This window comes from Chiloscyllium plagiosum, chromosome 1 (assembly GCF_004010195.1).
Source record: "Chiloscyllium plagiosum isolate BGI_BamShark_2017 chromosome 1, ASM401019v2, whole genome shotgun sequence".
NCBI lineage: Eukaryota > Metazoa > Chordata > Chondrichthyes > Orectolobiformes > Hemiscylliidae > Chiloscyllium > Chiloscyllium plagiosum.
The window spans coordinates 152,522,591-152,542,037 of NC_057710.1; the positions used below are offsets into that span (position 1 = coordinate 152,522,591).

Sequence of the window (19,447 nt, forward strand, 5' to 3'; positions counted from 1 at the left end):
GGATAGAGGGACAGTATTCTGAATGCACTGCAATTGGAAGCAGAGGCTCTGAAGAAAGTGTGTGTTAGAATGGGATATTGACCAGACATATAAATTTCTTCTGCCTTTTGCTTTACCTTTCTCAAAAGGGTTTATTCCTGATGTGCTGGAGGCTCAGACCTTTAGGATGCTCTAGAGTGACATTTGTTGGTGAAAAACTGCAATTGCACGCAGATGTCGCCAATGTGGTTTTGCTGTTGACATTTAAATACACAGCTGAGATTCCCAAACTATTTATTGTCTATTCAGTTTCAAAGCTACCAGCTTGAATACCCCTGGCAGCATATAGGTCTGATAGTTGAAACATGTTACGGCCCAGGCATCATTTAAATGGTCGTATTATAACACACACATGCAACAGCTACAATTTTAATAGTACTGAATTGAATTGACAGGTCATAACTTAAGACACAAGTTGATTCTTTTTCCAGAGAGGTAAATCCTCTTTCACAAAAGGTTGGTTGTAGCAATTGGTAAAACTTTGACAGCTTTGTTTGACAATCTGGAAAACTCTGCTCACATTTGGATCCAAACTCTGTCAACTGTTTTCAATTAAGTCTCATTCTTGAGTACACTGTCAGTATGAGTACAATACAGATTTCTTCCATTAGTTTCACCTACATCTTGGATGATGTGCCTGATTGTTTAAGCCTAATAAACTATATTTAAGGCACAACTCAAATTCTGAACACTACTTTCTATTTGACATTCTCTTTCAGATTCTGGGAAGGTGAATAATGAGGGAAAGTTTTCTTTCTAGAAGCAAATATTAACCATACTTATTCAGTGTTTGGGTTCTTTAAGGACTGGACCTGCAAACTGCAACACTTCTATTTTAAAATGAATGTTTTTTTCTACCTCTGGATGCATTCTTTTTAATGCATCCCAATGTGCTTAATATCAGCCACATATAAAGGTCAAATTGTTTGTGTAGTTGCTTTTGAATATATTGCTTCCTGTATTATTAATATTTTAGGTTAAAACTTTTCGAAACCTAAAGACAGCATTTCTCAGTCAAGTTACAGGTTTCAAATTTAACTCGGGGGGGGGGGGGGGGTCAATGCATACTTAATTTTGCAAAGCCACTAAGTCAGCTAGTGAAGATACTGAAAAGAAATAAAGATCTTCTCAAACTGACTGTTTCCAAAATATTTCTGCCAAAAGAAATCAGATATTACAGTTGACATCAGAAGCTTGAAGTATCGGAGTGCAGCACAACAGAGGAGGAAAAAATCCTGGACAGCAGCAAAGATTTTAGAAAATATAATCTGAATAATCCAAGGAATATTCCAGCACTTTTATGCTTTGCCAATACACTTTCCTGCAGAGTGAATGTAGGGAGTTAGTCAGGAGGTTAAAGGGTAGTAATCTCTGGGTTATTCCTGGTGCTGTGTACTAGTCAGAGTAGGAATAGGAGGATAGGGCAGATCAATGTGTGGCTGAGGAGGTGGTGCAATGGGGAGGGGTTCAGTAAGTCCTTGTCCAGTTGAGGTTCCTTCAAGTGGTGGTGCACAGAATTCTCAGTTTACAGGAGCACTGATACAGTTGAATTGCTTGTGAATGTTTAGTAGTTGTAAGCTGTAAATTGGTAAACTGCAGACAAAAGACAGGTTTCTTTATAGAAATTATTCTTTTTGGAAGGTATTGAGGTCAGAAACAAGTCTTTAGTTAAGCCTGGGACTGCTACTGTTCCCGTGTTACAAGCAGACTCTGAAACAAAAGTGAAGTCAAAGGCGATTCGAACAAACCAGCAGTTTCAATCATGTGATTGGGCTTTCGGGCTGAACCATTTAGCCAATGAGGTCATTTTCGATGTTCCTTGTAAGAAACAGTTGTGTTTCACAGTAGATAACTGTGGAATTATTTGCACCAAATCAAACAATAATGGGTTTCAGTGGTGTCCTTTGCTCAGGACTGCCTAAGCTAAACACTTCATCTAGATTAGAGTGGTGCTGGAAAAGCACAGCAGTTCAGGCAGCATCCAAGGAGCAGGAAAATTGACGTATCTGGCAAAAGCCCTTCACCATAAATACCTGATGAAGGGCTTTTGCCAGAAACATCGATTTTCCTGCTCCTTGGATGCTGCCTGAACTGCTGTGTTTTTCTAGCACCACTTTAATCTAGACTCTGGTTTCCAGCATCTGCAGCCCTTGTTTTTACCTAAACACTTCATCTGCTAATCCCTTGTGTTGGCTAAGCTCGGAGGTTCATACATTGCAAAAGTTGAATGCATATCTATCACAAATCTATTTCATGCCAAGATTTTGAAGAAGCAAGGCATCTTTGATAGCAGTTTCCTTATTTCCACAATTAGCTGCTGACTGATTTCCACATTAATAAAGTGGACACTGCTTATCCCGTTAAATTATTTTTACTGCAAAACCCTGCCACATATTTCATGGATTACTACAATTGCAAAATGTATGATTTTTGAAATCTCTTTAATAATGTTCCTCGTGGAAGGAGGGACTTATTTGTATGAGCGATAATGAGAATGCTAGAATTATTTGTCATCAATGGAAGACTTTTGTATCTAGCTGCTTGATAATAAAAAAACATGAGACATACCTAAAAGGATGTTAAGTTGAAGCTTTTTGTCTTGCACTCATCAGAACTGAAACACAAGAAAACCAAACTTTAGAAAGAAAGTGACAATTCAGATAGCACAAAAAGAGGGTGCTAACAGGTTGTACTGTGTTTGGCATGGAGATACCACCAGAACTGTCGACTGTCCTAGTTAAGGATAAAGTGTATGGTGGCACGGTGGCTCAGTACCAGGGGTCTGATGCCAATTCTAGCTTTGGGGTGACTGTGTGGAGTTTGCACATTCTCCTGTGTCTGTGTGGTTTTCTTCTGGATGCTCTGGTTTCCTCCCACAATCTTAAGATGTGCAGGTTAGGTGAATTTTCCATGCTCAATTGCACATAGATATGTAGGTCCAGTACATTAATCAGGAGTAAATGTAGGTGAATGGGTCTGGGTGAGTTACTGTTTGGAGGGACGGTGTGCACTTGTCAGACTGAAGGGCCTGTTTCTGTGCTGTAATATTCTTTGTTCTTTAGAAAATAAGTGTCAAGTTTAGATAAAGGATCTGGATCAGCATAGGCTTGGAGGGCCGATGGGCCTGTTCCTGTGCTGTAATGTGCTTTGTTCTTTGTATTAAATTAACTCGTACCAGGCAGGTGAACCCTAATCAGCCAACACGTTGCTGTAGGGATGTAGTCAGCATAGTTGTCTCCACAGCTCTTAATTAGTGAAAAAAGGTGCATGGACATATTCCTTTTGTTTGCAAAGAACAGGTCTGTCATATGAGTAAATAAAGCTTCTAGCATGTGCAAATTCATCATGCCTGGTATCGGTTTCCAGTTTAATTTTTAGTGCAGTTAGAGCTATTTAGTAAATGTCCAAAACAGAATTCCACCGAATGTTCGATACCATGTCCTATGTTTTTCCAGCACAGATTGCTTTAGCACAGTCAGTGTATAGCCCATTGTGGAAAATGGAAGAAATGTGTTTCTTGATACAATTGTGAACAAGTGAGACATACAGCCTGTGTACTTGTTATCACACCAGCACTGAAATTCATATACCATATTACTCATTCATTGGTAGGCAGAATATGTTTTTGTTTTCATAGCAGTTAGAGGAGAATATCAGTTGTGTGCTTTCAAGTCTATTAGATGAAATTATACTATTATAATAGAGAATACTTTAACATTGGCACTTTATCCATTGAAAAGAAGAAGGATTATTGTCATGTTATACTAGAACCATTTTGCTTTATGTAGTATGTTGCAGTTCACTTACAGAGTTGGATTTCTTTAACAAAATGGGCAGCACGGTGGCTCAGTGATTAGCACTGCTGCCTCGCAGCACGAGGGACCTGGGTTCAATTCCAGCCTTGAGCGACTGTCTGTGTGGAGCTTACACATTCTTCCCGTGTCTGCGTGGGTTTCCTCTAGGTACTCTGGTTTCCTCCCACAGTTCAAAGGTGTGTAGGTTAGGTGAATTGGCCATGCTAAATTGCCCATAGTGTTCAGGGATGTGCAGGTTAGGTGCATTAGTCGGGGGGAATATAGAGTAATAGAGTTGGGTAATGGGTCTGGGTGGGATGCTCTTTGGAGGGTCAGTATGCACTTGTTGAGCCTCATGGCCTGATTCCATACTGTAGGGATTCCATGAAAATGGACTTTTGTATTCAGCGTGATGTAATCTAGAGTTATGTCTGGTAGTGGTAGAAGCTCCGATTTTTCTTTCCATCCTATTGTCTGCCCGGGAATCTTTCCCTCTTCTCCAGCCAATTTTTGGTGTGGTGTTGACGAATATGTGGGATCATACTCAAGCTGTTTGGTTCCACTCTGAATGTACCTTCCTTGGGTATCAATTCCTGGGGTCGTACTCAAACTCTCTGAGCTTTTGGCTTAGAGACAGGAATGCTTCTCAGTGCATTGCAGGAACCCACTATATGTAGAGTAAGTATTCACAGCAAGAGAGGAACAATATTTGATCAGCTTGGTATATTGGAATATTAAATCCAGCTCTGTAGAAAGAACTTAATCTGCTAACATTCTTTAGTATATATCATAGAAAATTAGTAACAGAGTACAATATAAATGAAATGAAAAAGGAAAAGCAAATAATTTATAATGTAATCATGTTGCAGAAAATTTATAAAGTATAATTATCAGTAGAGAAAGAGTGCTAGGGAAACTAATAGGGCTAAAGACTGATAGGTCTCCTGGACCTAACAGGATGGATCCTCGGATATTAAAGTGAGTAACTACAGAGACAGTGGATGCACTGGTTACAATCTATTAGGAATCCTTGGCTTCTGAAAAAGCCCCAGAGGATTGGAAAATTATCAATGTAACACCTTGATTTTAAAAAGAGGAGACAAAGTTGAGGCAGCTATAAGCTAGTTTGTTTAATCTCTGTTATTGGGACAATGTTGGAGTATTCTATAAAGGATGTGCATAATATGATCAAGCAAGGTCAGTATGGTTTCAGGAAAGGGTAATAATGCCTGACAAATTTATTCGAATTCCCTGAAGGGATAACAGACAGGTTTGATAAGGGGGAAATCAGTCAATGCAATATATTTGGATTTTCAGAAGGCATTTGATAATGTACGACACATTAGGCCACTTAAGATAAGTGCCCTTGGTGATGGAGATTGGATATTAGCATGAGGAGAGAATTGACTAACTCATTAAAAAAAACACAGAGTTGAGGGAAGGGGCTTTTTCAAGCTGGCAACCTGTAATTAGTGGTGGATCCTCACAGGGATTGGTCCTTCCTGGAAATGCTGATCAGCATTGAGGAGCACTGATTTAGCTGGGTATGTGGCATTCACCAGGAAATTTCCCTGCCAATGTTGACCTGATGCCATGAGAGTTCATAGAGCACACAGTCAATGTTGTCCCTCCTGACTATACATCAGTGTACTGCCACCTCTGCTGCATGGTAATTGTGTTGTTTGGGATCTTGAGTGTTAATTCTATGCATGATTCTGTGAGAATGACTATATCAAGCTAGAACAGTCTGTGAGATAGTACTCCCAATATAACACTTACCCCAGATTTCAGTGAGGAGGACTTTGCAGGGACAACAGGGTCATGTTTGCTGTGATTCTATCCAGTACCTTCATTAATGCCAGGAATCTGCCTCGTGCCTTTTCTTTTTTTTTCCCCTCTTCTTTCGATACAACTGAATGGTTTGTGAGACCATTTTAGTCAACCACTTTGTTGTTAGTCTGGAGTCGCATGTAAGCCAGACCAGGTAAGGCCAACATTAGTGAAGCAGATAGGTGTTTTTTGACAATTAATACTGGTTTCATGGTTATCTTTAGACTTTTAATGGAAGATGTTTAATTGAGTTCAGATTCCACCGTCTGCCATGGTGGAACTTGAACTTGGGTCCCAGAACATTACCTGGATTACTAGTCCAATGATATTCATTATGTTCCTGTATTGCCTTATAGTAAACTCTACTATGGAAAAAAATTAGACTGTGCAAAGGTGGAAAATAGTGATTATAGAAACTAAAGATCATTGGATTCAAATATTGTTTGAACTTTCACATCCAGAATTTTCCACAATAAGCTGCCATTCATTGCTGCATTGTCATTTCTCTAATAAAACAAAGAACTGAGGGTGGTGGAGATCTAGAATAAAAACTGAAATTGTGGGCAAAATTCAGGCCTGATGGCGATTATGAAGAGAAAGTAGAGTTAACCTTGAGTTTGGTTGCCTCTTCATCATGCATTCTGTACAGTGGTCACTATTTTCTAACATTTATTAATATTTTTTCAAATGCATATTGACAAACACTAAATCTGAACTTGCTGAAAGAAATAGCAGTGCATGGCAACTAAACTCGAGTATTGGTGTTCAATCAGTCATCACCTCAGAGTGAGGAAGAGATAATTACAATGCCACAAGTTACTGGTAGATTGTGTTATTGTATCAACAACTTTGCAAATGTGACATTTCACCTTACACACCCTCTGATTTTTATGCAGTTGCTATATTTAAACAGGATAGGCCACAAAACTTACCACAATGTAATAACTGATAAATGACCATTAAACCCACTAGCCTAGAAAGTGTAGAGTCTCATTCTTTTAGGTTGTAAAATTGTGGGCGATGATTTTAAAAATCCTAAATTTAACTTTCTATCTCCTACTTAATCCTTGTTTTTGCCTTCTAAAGTCTTCCTCAAACCTCAAGTCCCATTGGCTAAATAGATTTGCTGTCACTTCCAACGTTCAACTAAATCACAGATAGTCTGTTGCTCTCTCGTTGCCATTATCAGATGACCTTTCCAGCAAAATTCAGGGCAAAATGTTTTTGAGTTGAATTGAAGCCTGTAGGAAAATGTCAACCTTTACTGATGCCCTGTTGCAGCAAATTCAACTCATGAACATTCTTCAGTAATACCTCAACCTTTCTTTGTTGCTGTATATTCTTTGCGAAGGGTGAGGAGAGTTTGCCACAATAGAATTTTTTTCCCCCTCCCGTTCCCTCTAAATTACATTCGCAGCACCAGTCTGTCAGGAGCCTGCAGCAACTAATCTCATTTCAATATCATTAACACAGCTGCAATCTATTCTCGACTTGAGAATGGTCGAGGCAGACTCTGATTGGTTAATAAAACCTCTGCCTATCATTGAGCTGGAGGCCAATAAAAATGTTACACCAGCTGGAAACAATTTGCACAAAACAGGAAACCTGCTTTCTTGCAGTTGCAAGTGATAAAAGTGACTAATATAACAATTCTGGCTGTAATCATCGCTATAAACGAACTTTGCAGGACTGAGTTTTGTAATAATCAGTTCCAGACTGGAGATGAGATGAGTTTTCTAATGGCCTCTGTGGCAGGGAACAATTAGGAACCTCTTTTCAGGTTAATTGAAGCACTAATCCCAAGAGATATTGAGTGGGGGAGTGGGAGTCTAGCCTTAGTAACCAGGGATTTTACACTAATACTGACAAAAAAATGCCTTAAGCCTTCTGGTGAATTATGAATTCTATCTGAATCCTTTAATTTAGTTATAGTTTTATTTAACTAATACAGGAACTTGTATCTTGTAGCACCTTTAACCTAAGAAACCATCCCTCTGCAATTCATAGAAGAAATTTGGACACAAGGTAAACAAAAGCTCAGGAGGGACTTTGAAAAATCTTGATCAGAAAGAATTTTAATAATCATCAATGACCTTCCCACCATCGTTAGATCAGAAGTGGAGATGTTTACTGATGACTGTGTAGTGCTTGGTATCATTCATAACTGAAGCAATCCGTGTCCAAATGCCACAAGATCTGGACAATATCCAGACATAGGCAGGTAAGTAACATTTGCACCACATTAAGTGCCTGACAATGACTAGATTTTTTTTTAGATTACATTACAATGTGGAAACAGGCCCTTCGGCCCAACAAATCCACACCGACCCGCCGAAGCGCAACCCACCCATACCCCTACATTTACCCCTTACCTAACACTACGGGCAATTTAGCATGGCCAATTCACCTGACCTGCACATCTTTTGGACTGTGGGAGGAAACCGGAGCATTCGGAGGAAACCCGCGCAGACACGGGGAGAACGTGCAAACTCCACACAGTCAGTCGCCTGAGGCGGGAATTGAACCCGGGTCTCTGGCGCTGTGAGGCAGCAGTGCTAACCACTGTGCCACCGTGCCGCCCATGACTATTTCCAACATGGGAGAATCTAATCATTGCCTTTTGATATTCATTAGTATTTACCATCACTGAATCTTCCACTATCAATGTCTTGGGGTTATCATTGACCAGAAACTGAACTGGACTAACACCTGATGGGTTAGTGATCACAGTTACCTGATATGTGCAGTAGACTGCTTGTAACAATTTTCTGATGGTTTATTGAGTTTTTAAAATTACTCATTCACAGGATGAGGGCATTACTGGGCAAGCCAATATTTATTACCCATCGCCACTTGCCCAGAGAGCAGTTAAGAGTCAACCGCATTGCTATGGGTCTGGAATCACATGTCATCCAGACCAGGTAGGGATGACAATTTCCTCTCTAAAGGACATTAGTGAACCAGATGGGTTTTTCCAACCGTCAGGCAATGATTTCATGTTCATCATTACACTCCTCTAATTCTAGATTTTTATTGAATTCAAGTTCCACAATCTGCTGTGGCAGAATTTGAATCCCAGAACATTACCTGGATCTTTGGATTCACCAATGTGATATTATCATTAGGCCATCGCCTTCCCTCTAAATTTATTAAGAGAATTCATTAAGAAACAGCAGTTTAGATATAAACCATCAGTTAATTAGGCAAAGAAAATATAACACCATGACTGATGAAATGCATTCCCAATACCAAAATTGTCCTGCAGAATGGAGGAAACAAAGCAATAGTTTTGAAGTGGCATTTGTTCTTCTCTCAGGCTGATGCTCAGTCCATTTCCCTGGATCCTCTCACTCACACCTCTCTCTCCCCACCTAACCCTGTTGATGTTCTGTATTTTGGGGACTGTCTATCTATACTGTCTAAATCCTCAGCCAATGACTACAGACAGATATTCATGATGCCTGAAGACTAATGTCCCCTTGCCCACTTCCACTTGAATGTTAGATTTCATTTCTTCTAAGAACAAAACCTTCTTATTTTTGAAAACAGTATGTTCATAATAGGTTGAGGTAGTGCCCAATAAATTTTTTGTTTGAACTGTAGAAGACTTGTTAACATTGTAACAGTTAAATGAGGTTGTATGGTGCACTGGATATGGAATATTAAATGAACAGAGGTTTAAAGGAACCCCCTTAAATAGTAGCTACTAGTTACAAAGTTCATCTTTATGGTTTCAACTATAGTTTTTATGCTTCTGTTGCTGTTTTGATCCCAAAAGGACAACCATGCCCCATACTCCCTTCCAGTGAACATACATCTGGTTGTCCATATTTCAGTTAGTTAGGCAACTGAATTAACCTTTCTTAAAGAAGCACAGCTGAGCATGTGTTCAGCAACAGGAAGAACTCCTTCTACCATTGCTATTCCAAATAAAGGATTACCAACTAGTGGGCGGCACAGTGGTTAGCACTGCTGCCTCACAGCACCAGAGACCCGGGTTCAATTCCCGCCTCAGGCGACTGTCTGTGTGGAGTTTGCACATTCTCCCCGTGTCTGCGTGAGTTTCCTCCGGGTGCTTCGGGTTCCTCCCACAGTCCAAAGATGTGCAGGTTAGGTGAATTGGCCATGCTAAATTGCCCGTAGTGTTAGGTGAAGTGATAAATGTAGGGGAATGGGTCTGGGTGGGTTGCGCTTCGGCGGGTTGGTGTGGGCTTGTTGGGCCGAAGGGCCTGTTTCTACACTAAGTAACCTAATCTAATCTATGATTAATTCCCACTGATCTGATGTAAATTTGTCAGAGGGTTCAGTGGTTTGCTGAATTGTTCTAAATTGTTGAGGGAGTGGTGCTGTGAAGTCCTTTGTTTCACCAGAAACTTTGCAGTGTACTCCCAATTGTGATGTTACTAATGCCTTTCCACTGCAGCATGAAAGGCCATTGGAGCAGAGGGAGTATGGAAAATGCCTAATAGTTGGCAGAAGGATTGCAGGGTGACAAGGACTCATAAAGGCAGAACTTTCCGCGAGCATTCATCTTCCTTCAACCCAAGTAATCAATGGTGTGAATACTGACTGTGTTTTATGGAAATCTACCATCTCTTTGGGCAGAACTCCAACTTCAGAGTAAGGTGGGGACAATTTTGCCAGTGGCTGGGCGTATTATCTGTAACCCTGAATTTCTGTATGTAGGGACCCTGAAGCAGGTGACATCTGCACAGCTCCCAGTTCACCATCCAAGGGAGGTAACTAATGCTCCTCATGCACGGAGAGAGGTGTTCATTACCCCAAACCTTCCAAGCAGCTCCAAGAACAAGCAACTAGCCACTGTGCTAATAAATTTCCCTGATCTGACTAAGTTGCACATTTTTTTCTAAGGTCATTGGATTCAGCCTTGCATAGAAATGCACAATGTCCCTCAGAGAACCCTTTTGCAGGAGAGTGGGATCAGATGAAGACAGGACACCCCTCCTTTTTATTGATATCGCAGTCTCATGTTCCTCACCAGGCCAGAGTTCATCTGCCTTCCCTGTCAGACCTCTTGCATTGAAATAAGTGCAGTTTAATTTATCAGTCCTACCTTGTTCTCTGCTTTGTCCCTGCCTGCCCTGACTGTTTGACTCACTTTTTTTTCTCAACTGTACTAGTCTCAGATTGAAAACTTCCCTCACTATCTCTCTGGCTCCCACCCCCTCCCACCACCTTATTAGTTTAAATTCTCCTGAGCAGCTCTAGCAAATCTTCCTGCCAGTATATTAGTCCCTTCCAATTTAAGTGTAATCTGTCCTTCTTGTACAGGTCACTTCTACCCCAGAAGAGATTCCAATGATCCAAAAATGTGGATCCTTCTCCCGTACAGCAGCTCCTCAGCCATGCATTCATCTGATCTATCCTCCTATTCCTGCCCTCATTAGCTTGTAGCACTGGGAGTAATCCAGATATTACTACTCTCGAGGACCTCCTTTTTAAATTCCTGCCTAACTCTCTGTAATCTTACTTCAGAATCTCATCCTTTTCCCTTCTTATGTCATTGGTTCCAATGTGGACAATGACCTCCTGCTGACCCCTCTCCCCCGTGAGAACATTCTGCACCCTCCCTGAGACGTCCTTGACCCTGGCACCAGGGAGGCAACACACCATTCTGATTTTTTGTTGATAGCAGAAACTTCTGTCTGTGCCTCTGACTAGAGAATCCCCTAACAAAATCAATCGCTTGGAACCTAGTGTACCCCTCATTACATTAGAGCCAGTCTCGATACCAGAAACTTGGCTATTTGTGCTACATTCCCCTGAGAATCTATCACCCTTTACATTTTCCAAAACCGCATACTTGTTTGAAATGGGGATAGCCACAGAAGACCCCTGCACTACCTGCCTACCTCTCTTACCTTTCCTGGAGTTAACACATCTATGTGACTGTATCTGCAACTTTTCTCCCTCCCTATAACTACCATCCATCACATCCCTTTGCTCTTGTAAATTCCTTATTGCCACTAACTGTCGCTCCATTTGGTCTGATAGGATTCGCAACCAACAGCATTTATTGCAAATATAATCCTAAGTAAAACATAAACTCTCTCTAAACTCCCACATTTGACAAGAGTAGCATATCACTCTATTAAGGGCCATTTTTACTTCTTCCAATCCACAGACCCAGAAAATAGCACCGTCTTATTCCTCCACAAAACACTGCTCCAGGCTAATTTAATATTTATGGCTTATATTTTTAAGTTTAATCAAGAGACATATCTCAATAAGACATATAATCAAGAAAGAACCCACTCTGCTCACTATTGCAGACTTACAGCAAGACCACACTTAAAACTATTCACTTACCTGTTTGTGTGCTGTGACATCTCCCAAACAGGTTCCTCCAAGATCAGTTGTGAATTTTACTGTTAATTTTCCTAGCTTAAAAATGTGTTGCTGGAAAAGTGCAGTAGGTCAGGCAGCATCAAAGGAACAGGAGAATCGACGTTTCAGGCATAAGCCCTTCTTCAGGAATCGTCTTTTCCTAGACGCACTCCGATGTCCACCGATACATGAATTCAAACAGCAAAGGCAGTAACTGCGCAGGTTCACTGCTCTGTTAGGAAGCAGTGTGGGTTTCTTTCTTTCTCTGTCTCCTGCACTGACCTGACCATGTGCTGACTTTGTCTGTTCCTCTCCCTTTTAAAAGTGTCATTGTTTTGACTTTTTTCTCCAAGTTCCAAAACAATGCAACAGCATATAAAACAGCAATTGCTGCTCCTGAAATTTGAGGAAATCACCTCCAACATGTGAAATAGCTCAGAAAAGGAGCAGCCTGTTATAGCCAGAAATGGTTCCCGTCCTCCATCTTGGCTTACCCAGAATCCTTGTTGAATAACTCTGTGGAGCAGTGCTGTGGGTGTGAGGTTGAGGTGAGCTATGAATGTTGGGTATGAATCATGTTTGATCAGGATTGTTGGTCAGTGAATGAAGGAGGGGTAGTGGTGAATGGAGCAGTGAGAAATGCTGATGGTTCCTTTGTGAAAGCTCATTAGCTTTCATCTTGTGTTGCATCTAAGTTATTGGAACCAGACTACTAACAAATATTCTGATGACTATATGCTCCTGTTGTCTCAGTATTTGCCTAGAGTGCCCCTTGGCTCCCTTTTTTATAGACTCATAGAGTCCCTACTATGTGGAAGCAGACCATTTGGCCCATCGAGTCCATACCAACCCTCTGAAAAGCATTCCACACTGTCCCTGTAACCCTGCATTTCCCATGGCTAATCCACCTAGCCTGCTCACCCCTGGACATTATGAATAATTTAATATAGTCAGTCCACCAAACCAGCTCATCTGTAGACATTTTATTGAGGACATCACTCTTCCTATGCATTTCCTATACCGAGGGCTCCAGTTTTATGTCACAGAACCCTGGAACTTGCTGTCTGACCTGTTACACCATTCACACTTATTATTACTCAAACACTCTTATTCAGCCCCTCTAACACCTGCCAGAGCAAACATGTGCCTGCCCTTGAGATGCAGACAGGCTTTAAGTGATGCTCATCTCTCATGAACTTGGGACTTGTCCTGATTATTACAGCCATTCAGTATTGCGTGCTGGACTGCATGTGATTGGATGCTGCCTGTAATATCACAAGTTGATTGAGGTTAATCGTGCATCATGATTCCCTTGTATATTTTGGGCCTTATTAAATTCTACCCCATGAAGCTTCCAGTTGTATGGTGTACTGAACATCAAAATATACTGCAAAATGTAAGTGCATGGCCTGACCCAGTGTGACAGAACGGACTATAACCCATTAAATTGTAATTACTTGAGACAGGAAAGACCTACCTGAGCAATAATTTCTGCCTCACTGCTATGAGCTTCGACTTATCTAGAAATGTTACCAGTATCTTCACTTCACAAAGTTTTGTTTATCCATCAACTCAGCCCTCATAACCTCCACCCCACCCTCTAACAAGTTGATTTCAAGATCTTTATTTCCTGGACAACTGTCCATAATCTGTCTTCAGCTCAGACCCAGATGACTTCCAACTGCCCTTCTGAATTTGAACTATTATGCATCGCATTCCCTTTGTCCCACCATTAATCCCAAAACCAAAATTAGTCCCAAAATTGTGAAGTCTGGAATCTCCTCTCTCTTGCCTTTTTTAAGTCAGTCTTCTGTGACCACACTTTTGGTAACTCCTTCTGACCTTCATTGTTTTTCCTGCTGGGTCACCTGCCTCTTTAAGTGATATTGTGGAATGTTTTACTATATTAAATCTGTCATATAAATGTCAGTTCTTCTCATGCACCAACTTGCTGAGTAAAAGTGTACACATTTGTAATGGAAAGTAAGTCAAAGGGTTTCAGGAACCATGGGTGATTTGGTGATGGTGAAAATAAACTTTTCAGTTGAGTGTAAGTGCACAACTGGATTTAATATAAAAAAGAAAAATACATAAAAGGGGTTCAGGTCAGAAGCTTTTACCACCATGGCTCCATTTGCTGCTCCTAGGTTTGACTTGGCTGTTTGGATGCTGGATCAAGTGTTTATTTTAAAGCTGAGACAAATCATTTTTTGTTAAGCAAAGGTATGAAGGGATATAGGCCAAAGGTAGTTATATGTAGTTAGACCACAGATCAGCCATGATCTCATTGAATCGTGGAACAGGCTTGAGTGGCTGAGGGACTACTCTGTCCTCATGGTTTATGATAAATTGAGATGAGTAGAGCCTGTTGTCTTTGGAACTGTATTTGGCATCTTGCCTGAGACTGATAAGCTCACAACTGAAACGGTCAGTAAGAGTGTTCCCAAATTTCAATCTTTACTACTCAATTAAGATGTATAAAGACATATTATTAAAATAGTGTATTAGAATGCTTTTCTATTATTTGATTTAAGTAATTTGTTCAACAAGAGATTACTATCGCTATTTTCTCTTTCAGATCGTTTGCCTCCAGGACTTTTTTGGGGACGATGATGTCTTTGTTGCATGTGGTCCGGAAAAGTATCGCTATGCCCAGGATGACTTTTTACTGGACAGCAGTGGTAAGATTGTGTGGATCATTCTGTGTATGATTCAAATTCAAACTCCCTCTTATATGAATGAGGTTAAAGAAATAAGGAAATTTCCATTTGGCTCCAAGTCATGATTTTGATTGTTTTATTTGAAGTTCACTAGCCTTTTTGAATTGTTCCATTTGAAATTGTGCTTGCCTTCTATCAAGCTGGCTGTTAATAACTGAAAATTGCCTTTAATAGGTCAGCCAACAAAGTCTTACTGTTACAACACCTTTAAATGAATCTCTTTACAACTGTCAAGCTTACTTTGTTTGTTTGAATGAGACATGTGGAGCACAAATCTTGCATCTGAAATAGTTAAACTCGGTGCTGTGATTAATACCCAGACGCTGATCCTTGTGCTGCAAGCAGGGTTACTATATCACTGCTGGTTGTTTGAAGGAAGGCAGCCAGGGTTCCTTGCTTTGACCTTTATCCATTGCCCCAGCTTGTTGGGGATGTTATCGTCTTGCTTGGATGAATGGACAGCACCTACTTGTGTGAGGTACAACTAACAACACCCTTGTAAAACTTTACTGAAGCAAGGAGTTGATTCCTTTAACTGATGCAGAGTGGGGATGAGAAACTTGATCAGAAAAAGAAGCCACTTCCAGCCATTTCCATGGATATGTGAAGGGATTGCACATCCATAGTAAAGAGAAACCAACTGAAAACTGGAAATTCTGAAACCAGCTAAAGCATCAGACGAATTGTAGATGTAAATGGGCAGGGACTGGACTGGGGGGAGAAAAGACTGAGTCAAGGTAGGGAGAGATGAGCTCTGTGGGGCAGGAGCAGGCAGAAACATTGGGTCTGCAAAGGGAATCCTGTTTGTGGATTTTTGGAAGGAGGTAGAAGTGAGCCCTCTCAGTTTGGAGGTAGTGATGGGGAGATCACCAGATGAAGTGAGGTCAGTGACCCATAGTTGATACAATGGCCTGATGTTCCATGGTGGGCTCATGGTCCGGGGAGATAGGAGGAGGTTATCTGAGAGCTGCTGCTCAGCCTCTGCAATGTAGAGTCCAGTAAAGCAGCACCACCTTTATAGGCAGGCTGAATGACAAAGTCAAGGTGGGATCTAAGCATTGGAGTGCAGTCAGTTCGAGGAAGACAGTTTGGTTTGGGTGGGGGGTGGGCAGAGAAATTGAGGTGACCAATGTCATGTCAATAGTTCTCAATGAACAGATCGAGCACAGGTAAAAGGCCAGAGGGAGGGGTCCAGGTGGAGGGAGAGTGTTAGAACTGAGTGAAGGATTCTGTGGGACAGGAGGAGGATTCTTGCTTAAAGAAATGTTCAAGGTGGTGAAGAGGCTAGAAGAAGAATTCAACGTCATGTTATGCCATTTTTACAAGGGAGCCTCCAAAACGTCCAACTACATCCTCAACCAAAAGTTTCCCAGCACCATTGTTGACAGGGCTCTCAACCGGGTCCGACCCATCACCCGCACTTCTGCCCTAACCCCATCTCTTCCCACCCACAATGGTGATAGGGTTCCCTTTGTCCTTACCTACCATCCCACCAGCGTCTACATCCAGAAGATCATCAGTTGACATTTCCACCTCCTCCAGCAAGATGCCACCACCAAACAACTTTCCCTCCCTTGTCCACACTTCACAGGGACTGTTCCCTCCAGGTTACCCTGGTTCACTGTGTTCCTTCACTCTGAACACAGCCTCTGGGCACCTCCCTCTGCAACCGCTGAAGGTGTAACACCTGCCCACTTACCTCCCTCCCTCCTCAGTCTCCAAGGGTCCAAATATACATTCCAGGTGAAGCAGCACTTTACCTACAATTAGACTGGGTGACCACTTTGCAGGATACCTACGTTCTGCCTGCAAAAATGATCCTGAGTCTCCAGATGCCTGTCACTTTAACACCCCACCCTGTTCCCTGGTCAATATCTCTGTCTCAGGCTTGCTGCAGTATACCAGTGAAGCTCCGCACAAGCTGAAAGAACAAAACCCCACTTTCTGGTTGTTGCGCCCGCGCCCCCACCCCCCCCACCCCCGGACTCACTATCGAGTTTAATAACTCCCAGCCCCCAACCCTGCACACCGGTCTTGTTATCACATAGTCTGCCATTACACACTATGTATTGTTAGCTGCTAACAGTCTATTTACAGCTGTTCACTCTCCTAGCCAGATAGTTGCCCACTCCTTTATCCAACAGATCTTTTTCTCTCTTTGGACTCTCTTTCTACCTATTGGTTACTCCTTACCCTCTCTCCCAACCTATCTTCTGTATGTAAACTGGCATTTTCCTCGCTACCATCAGTTCTTAATTTGGTTCACAGGATGTGAAATGTCATCTCTGATTTCTCTTCACAAATGCTGCCAGACCTGCTGAGCCTTTCCAGTGATTTTTGCTTTTGTTTTTGGATTACAGCATCTGCAGTTCTTCAGCTTTTTATATTCCATTTAAACAGTACCAGTAAGCAGCAGATTTATTTCCAAAAATCTATTCAAGCTTGCTTTTAAAATTGACTGATTTGATGTGATGGTGAGTGTAATTGGATTAGACGTTAGGTTCCCTGATTTTAAAAAAATGTTTCAAATAAGTAGATTACCGAAAATGTTGAATGGTGCTTACTGAAAATCTTAGCCTGATTTGACGGGTTGGTCTTAGGATTGCTGGGCCCCAGCCATTGTAGAAACAAACCCCCACTGTGGGCAGCACGGTGGCTCAGTGGTTAGCACTGTAGCTTCACAACACCAGGCACCTGGGTTCGATTCCAGCCTCAGGCGACTGTCTGTGTGGAGTTTGCACGTTCTCCCCATGTCTGTGTGGGTTTTCTCCGGGTGCTCCGGTTTCCTCCCACAGTACAAAGATGTGCAGGTTAGGTGAATTGTCCATGCTAAATTGCCCTATGGTGATAGGTGCATTAGTAGGGAGTAGGTGAATGGGTCCTGGTGGGTTGCTTTTCGGAGGGTTGGTGTGGACTTGTTGGGCCGAAGGGCCTGTTTCTACACTGTGGGGAATCTAATCTGTAATTACATTTTCATCCTGTGGCCAGAATCCCATCAGAGCCTGTTGAGAATAGTGAGAAGGTTAAAGGTGAAATTTCAGTACACTTGACCACAATGAGCTTTCACGGCTACAGCTACATTGTACGTAAATGGGAATTTAAATCATGGCAAGCAAAAGTAAAATATTACAGCTGCTGGAAATGTTAAACAAAAGCAGAAAATGCTGGAAATACTTCGCTGCTCAGGCAGACACTGTGAAGAGAGAGAGTGTTAATGCTTCAGATTTGTGACCCTTCAGCAGAACAGAGTTTGGTGACAGCACAGGGGTTAGGAAATACTGAGGTGCCTTTTGTCATGTCAGTTTGATCTGCTTTGCCTCGGGTTGGATGATGTATTCTTCTCCAAGAGAGGAGAAAGTGTCTATGAGTGGGGCTGATATGGCAATTGTGGTTGAACAGTTGTTCACACTGTGAGCTGTGGTTATGCTATTTGCAGTGAAACTGAGTACATGAGGGTGAGCATAAATATATATGATTGTTGGACGTATGACCTGTCTGATGGAAACTATTGAACAAATATTGGGATTATGATGATTTAAATATTATTTAGACTGCTGTTGTGGTTGATGTATTTGAAGATGCATTCATTGATCTTACTATCTGCTAAGCATACGTCCAGAAGGTGTCCTGGGTTTCTATAGTTACAAGATACCTGCCCTCCATTTCACCTTCCTCTGTTTCACCCTCCCCTCCATTGCAACACCCCTCCATTTCAACCCCCCTTCGTTTCAGCCCCCCCCACTCCTTTTCACCTCCTTCACCAAACACTCCAGTGTAGGGTTGGGTTGGAACCCTACGGTTCTTTGGCTCCCATGTTGTGCTAATATTCACTGTTTCGGAGTCAGATTGATTTCTACAAGATTGCCACGTTGCACATCCCTGGCTTAGAGGTGCGTGCATCTCTAACTAGCACCAAGGCTGGTGCTGACACATTCAATCCCTTAACAAGATTGTTAACGCAGGCTGCACACTGCAGCCGCTCAGATGAGCTGGCATCATGAAGTTGATGTGTTTCCTCTATTGCAGCCAATGGACACAGGAACATTGTTCATTACTACCCCTGCCTGTGATCTCAGGCAATGATGTAATTAGGCTACCACTGTATTCGTGCACTTCTTACTGGATAAAATGGCAGCGTGACTCTATTTGTTGTCTAAATTTAAATTTGAGAATTGAGCAGATCATGTGAGCTGAGTTATGCAGCTTATTCAAAAAGTTGAGATCAAATATTCTATATCATTCTGCCTAAGTTGGTTGAAAAGCTGTGTGATGGCAAATTATAAAGATCAAAAGGGTAGACGGGCGGCACGGTGGCTCAGTGGTTAGCACTGCTGCCTCACAGCACCAGGGACCTGAGTTCAATTCCCACCTTGGGCAACTGTCTGTGTGGAGTTTGCACATTCTTCCCGTGTCTGCATAGGTTTCCTCCGGGTGCTCCAGTTTCCTTCCACAATCCAAAGATGTGCAGGTTAGGTGAATTGGCCGTGGTAAATTGCCCGTAGTGTTAGGTGGATCAGTCAGGGGTAAACATAGGGGGGGGGTGGGTTTCTCTTCGGCGGGTCAGTGTGGACTTGTTGGGCCAAAGGGCCTGTTTCAACACTAATCTAAATCTAAAGAACCTGAAATCAAATTCACATTGATATTAGACAGAGTAATGCATTTTAATAAGATTTAATACTTTTTTTAACCTGTCATACATCAAATTTTCTCCTTGGC

At 41.8% G+C, this 19,447-nt stretch overlaps 1 protein-coding gene across 6 annotated transcripts in view; it reads left to right on the top strand.

Annotated features, from left to right (window-relative positions):
• Positions 1 to 19,447, top strand: part of dclk2a (doublecortin-like kinase 2a) — a 323,983-nt gene that overhangs the window by 149,439 nt on the left and 155,097 nt on the right. For all 6 annotated transcript variants that reach the window (XM_043699555.1, XM_043699584.1, XM_043699574.1 and 3 more), the window contains exon 3: positions 14,590 to 14,692. In XM_043699555.1, the coding sequence (XP_043555490.1) occupies positions 14,590 to 14,692 (103 nt within the window). The remainder of the gene's footprint in view (positions 1 to 14,589; positions 14,693 to 19,447) is intronic.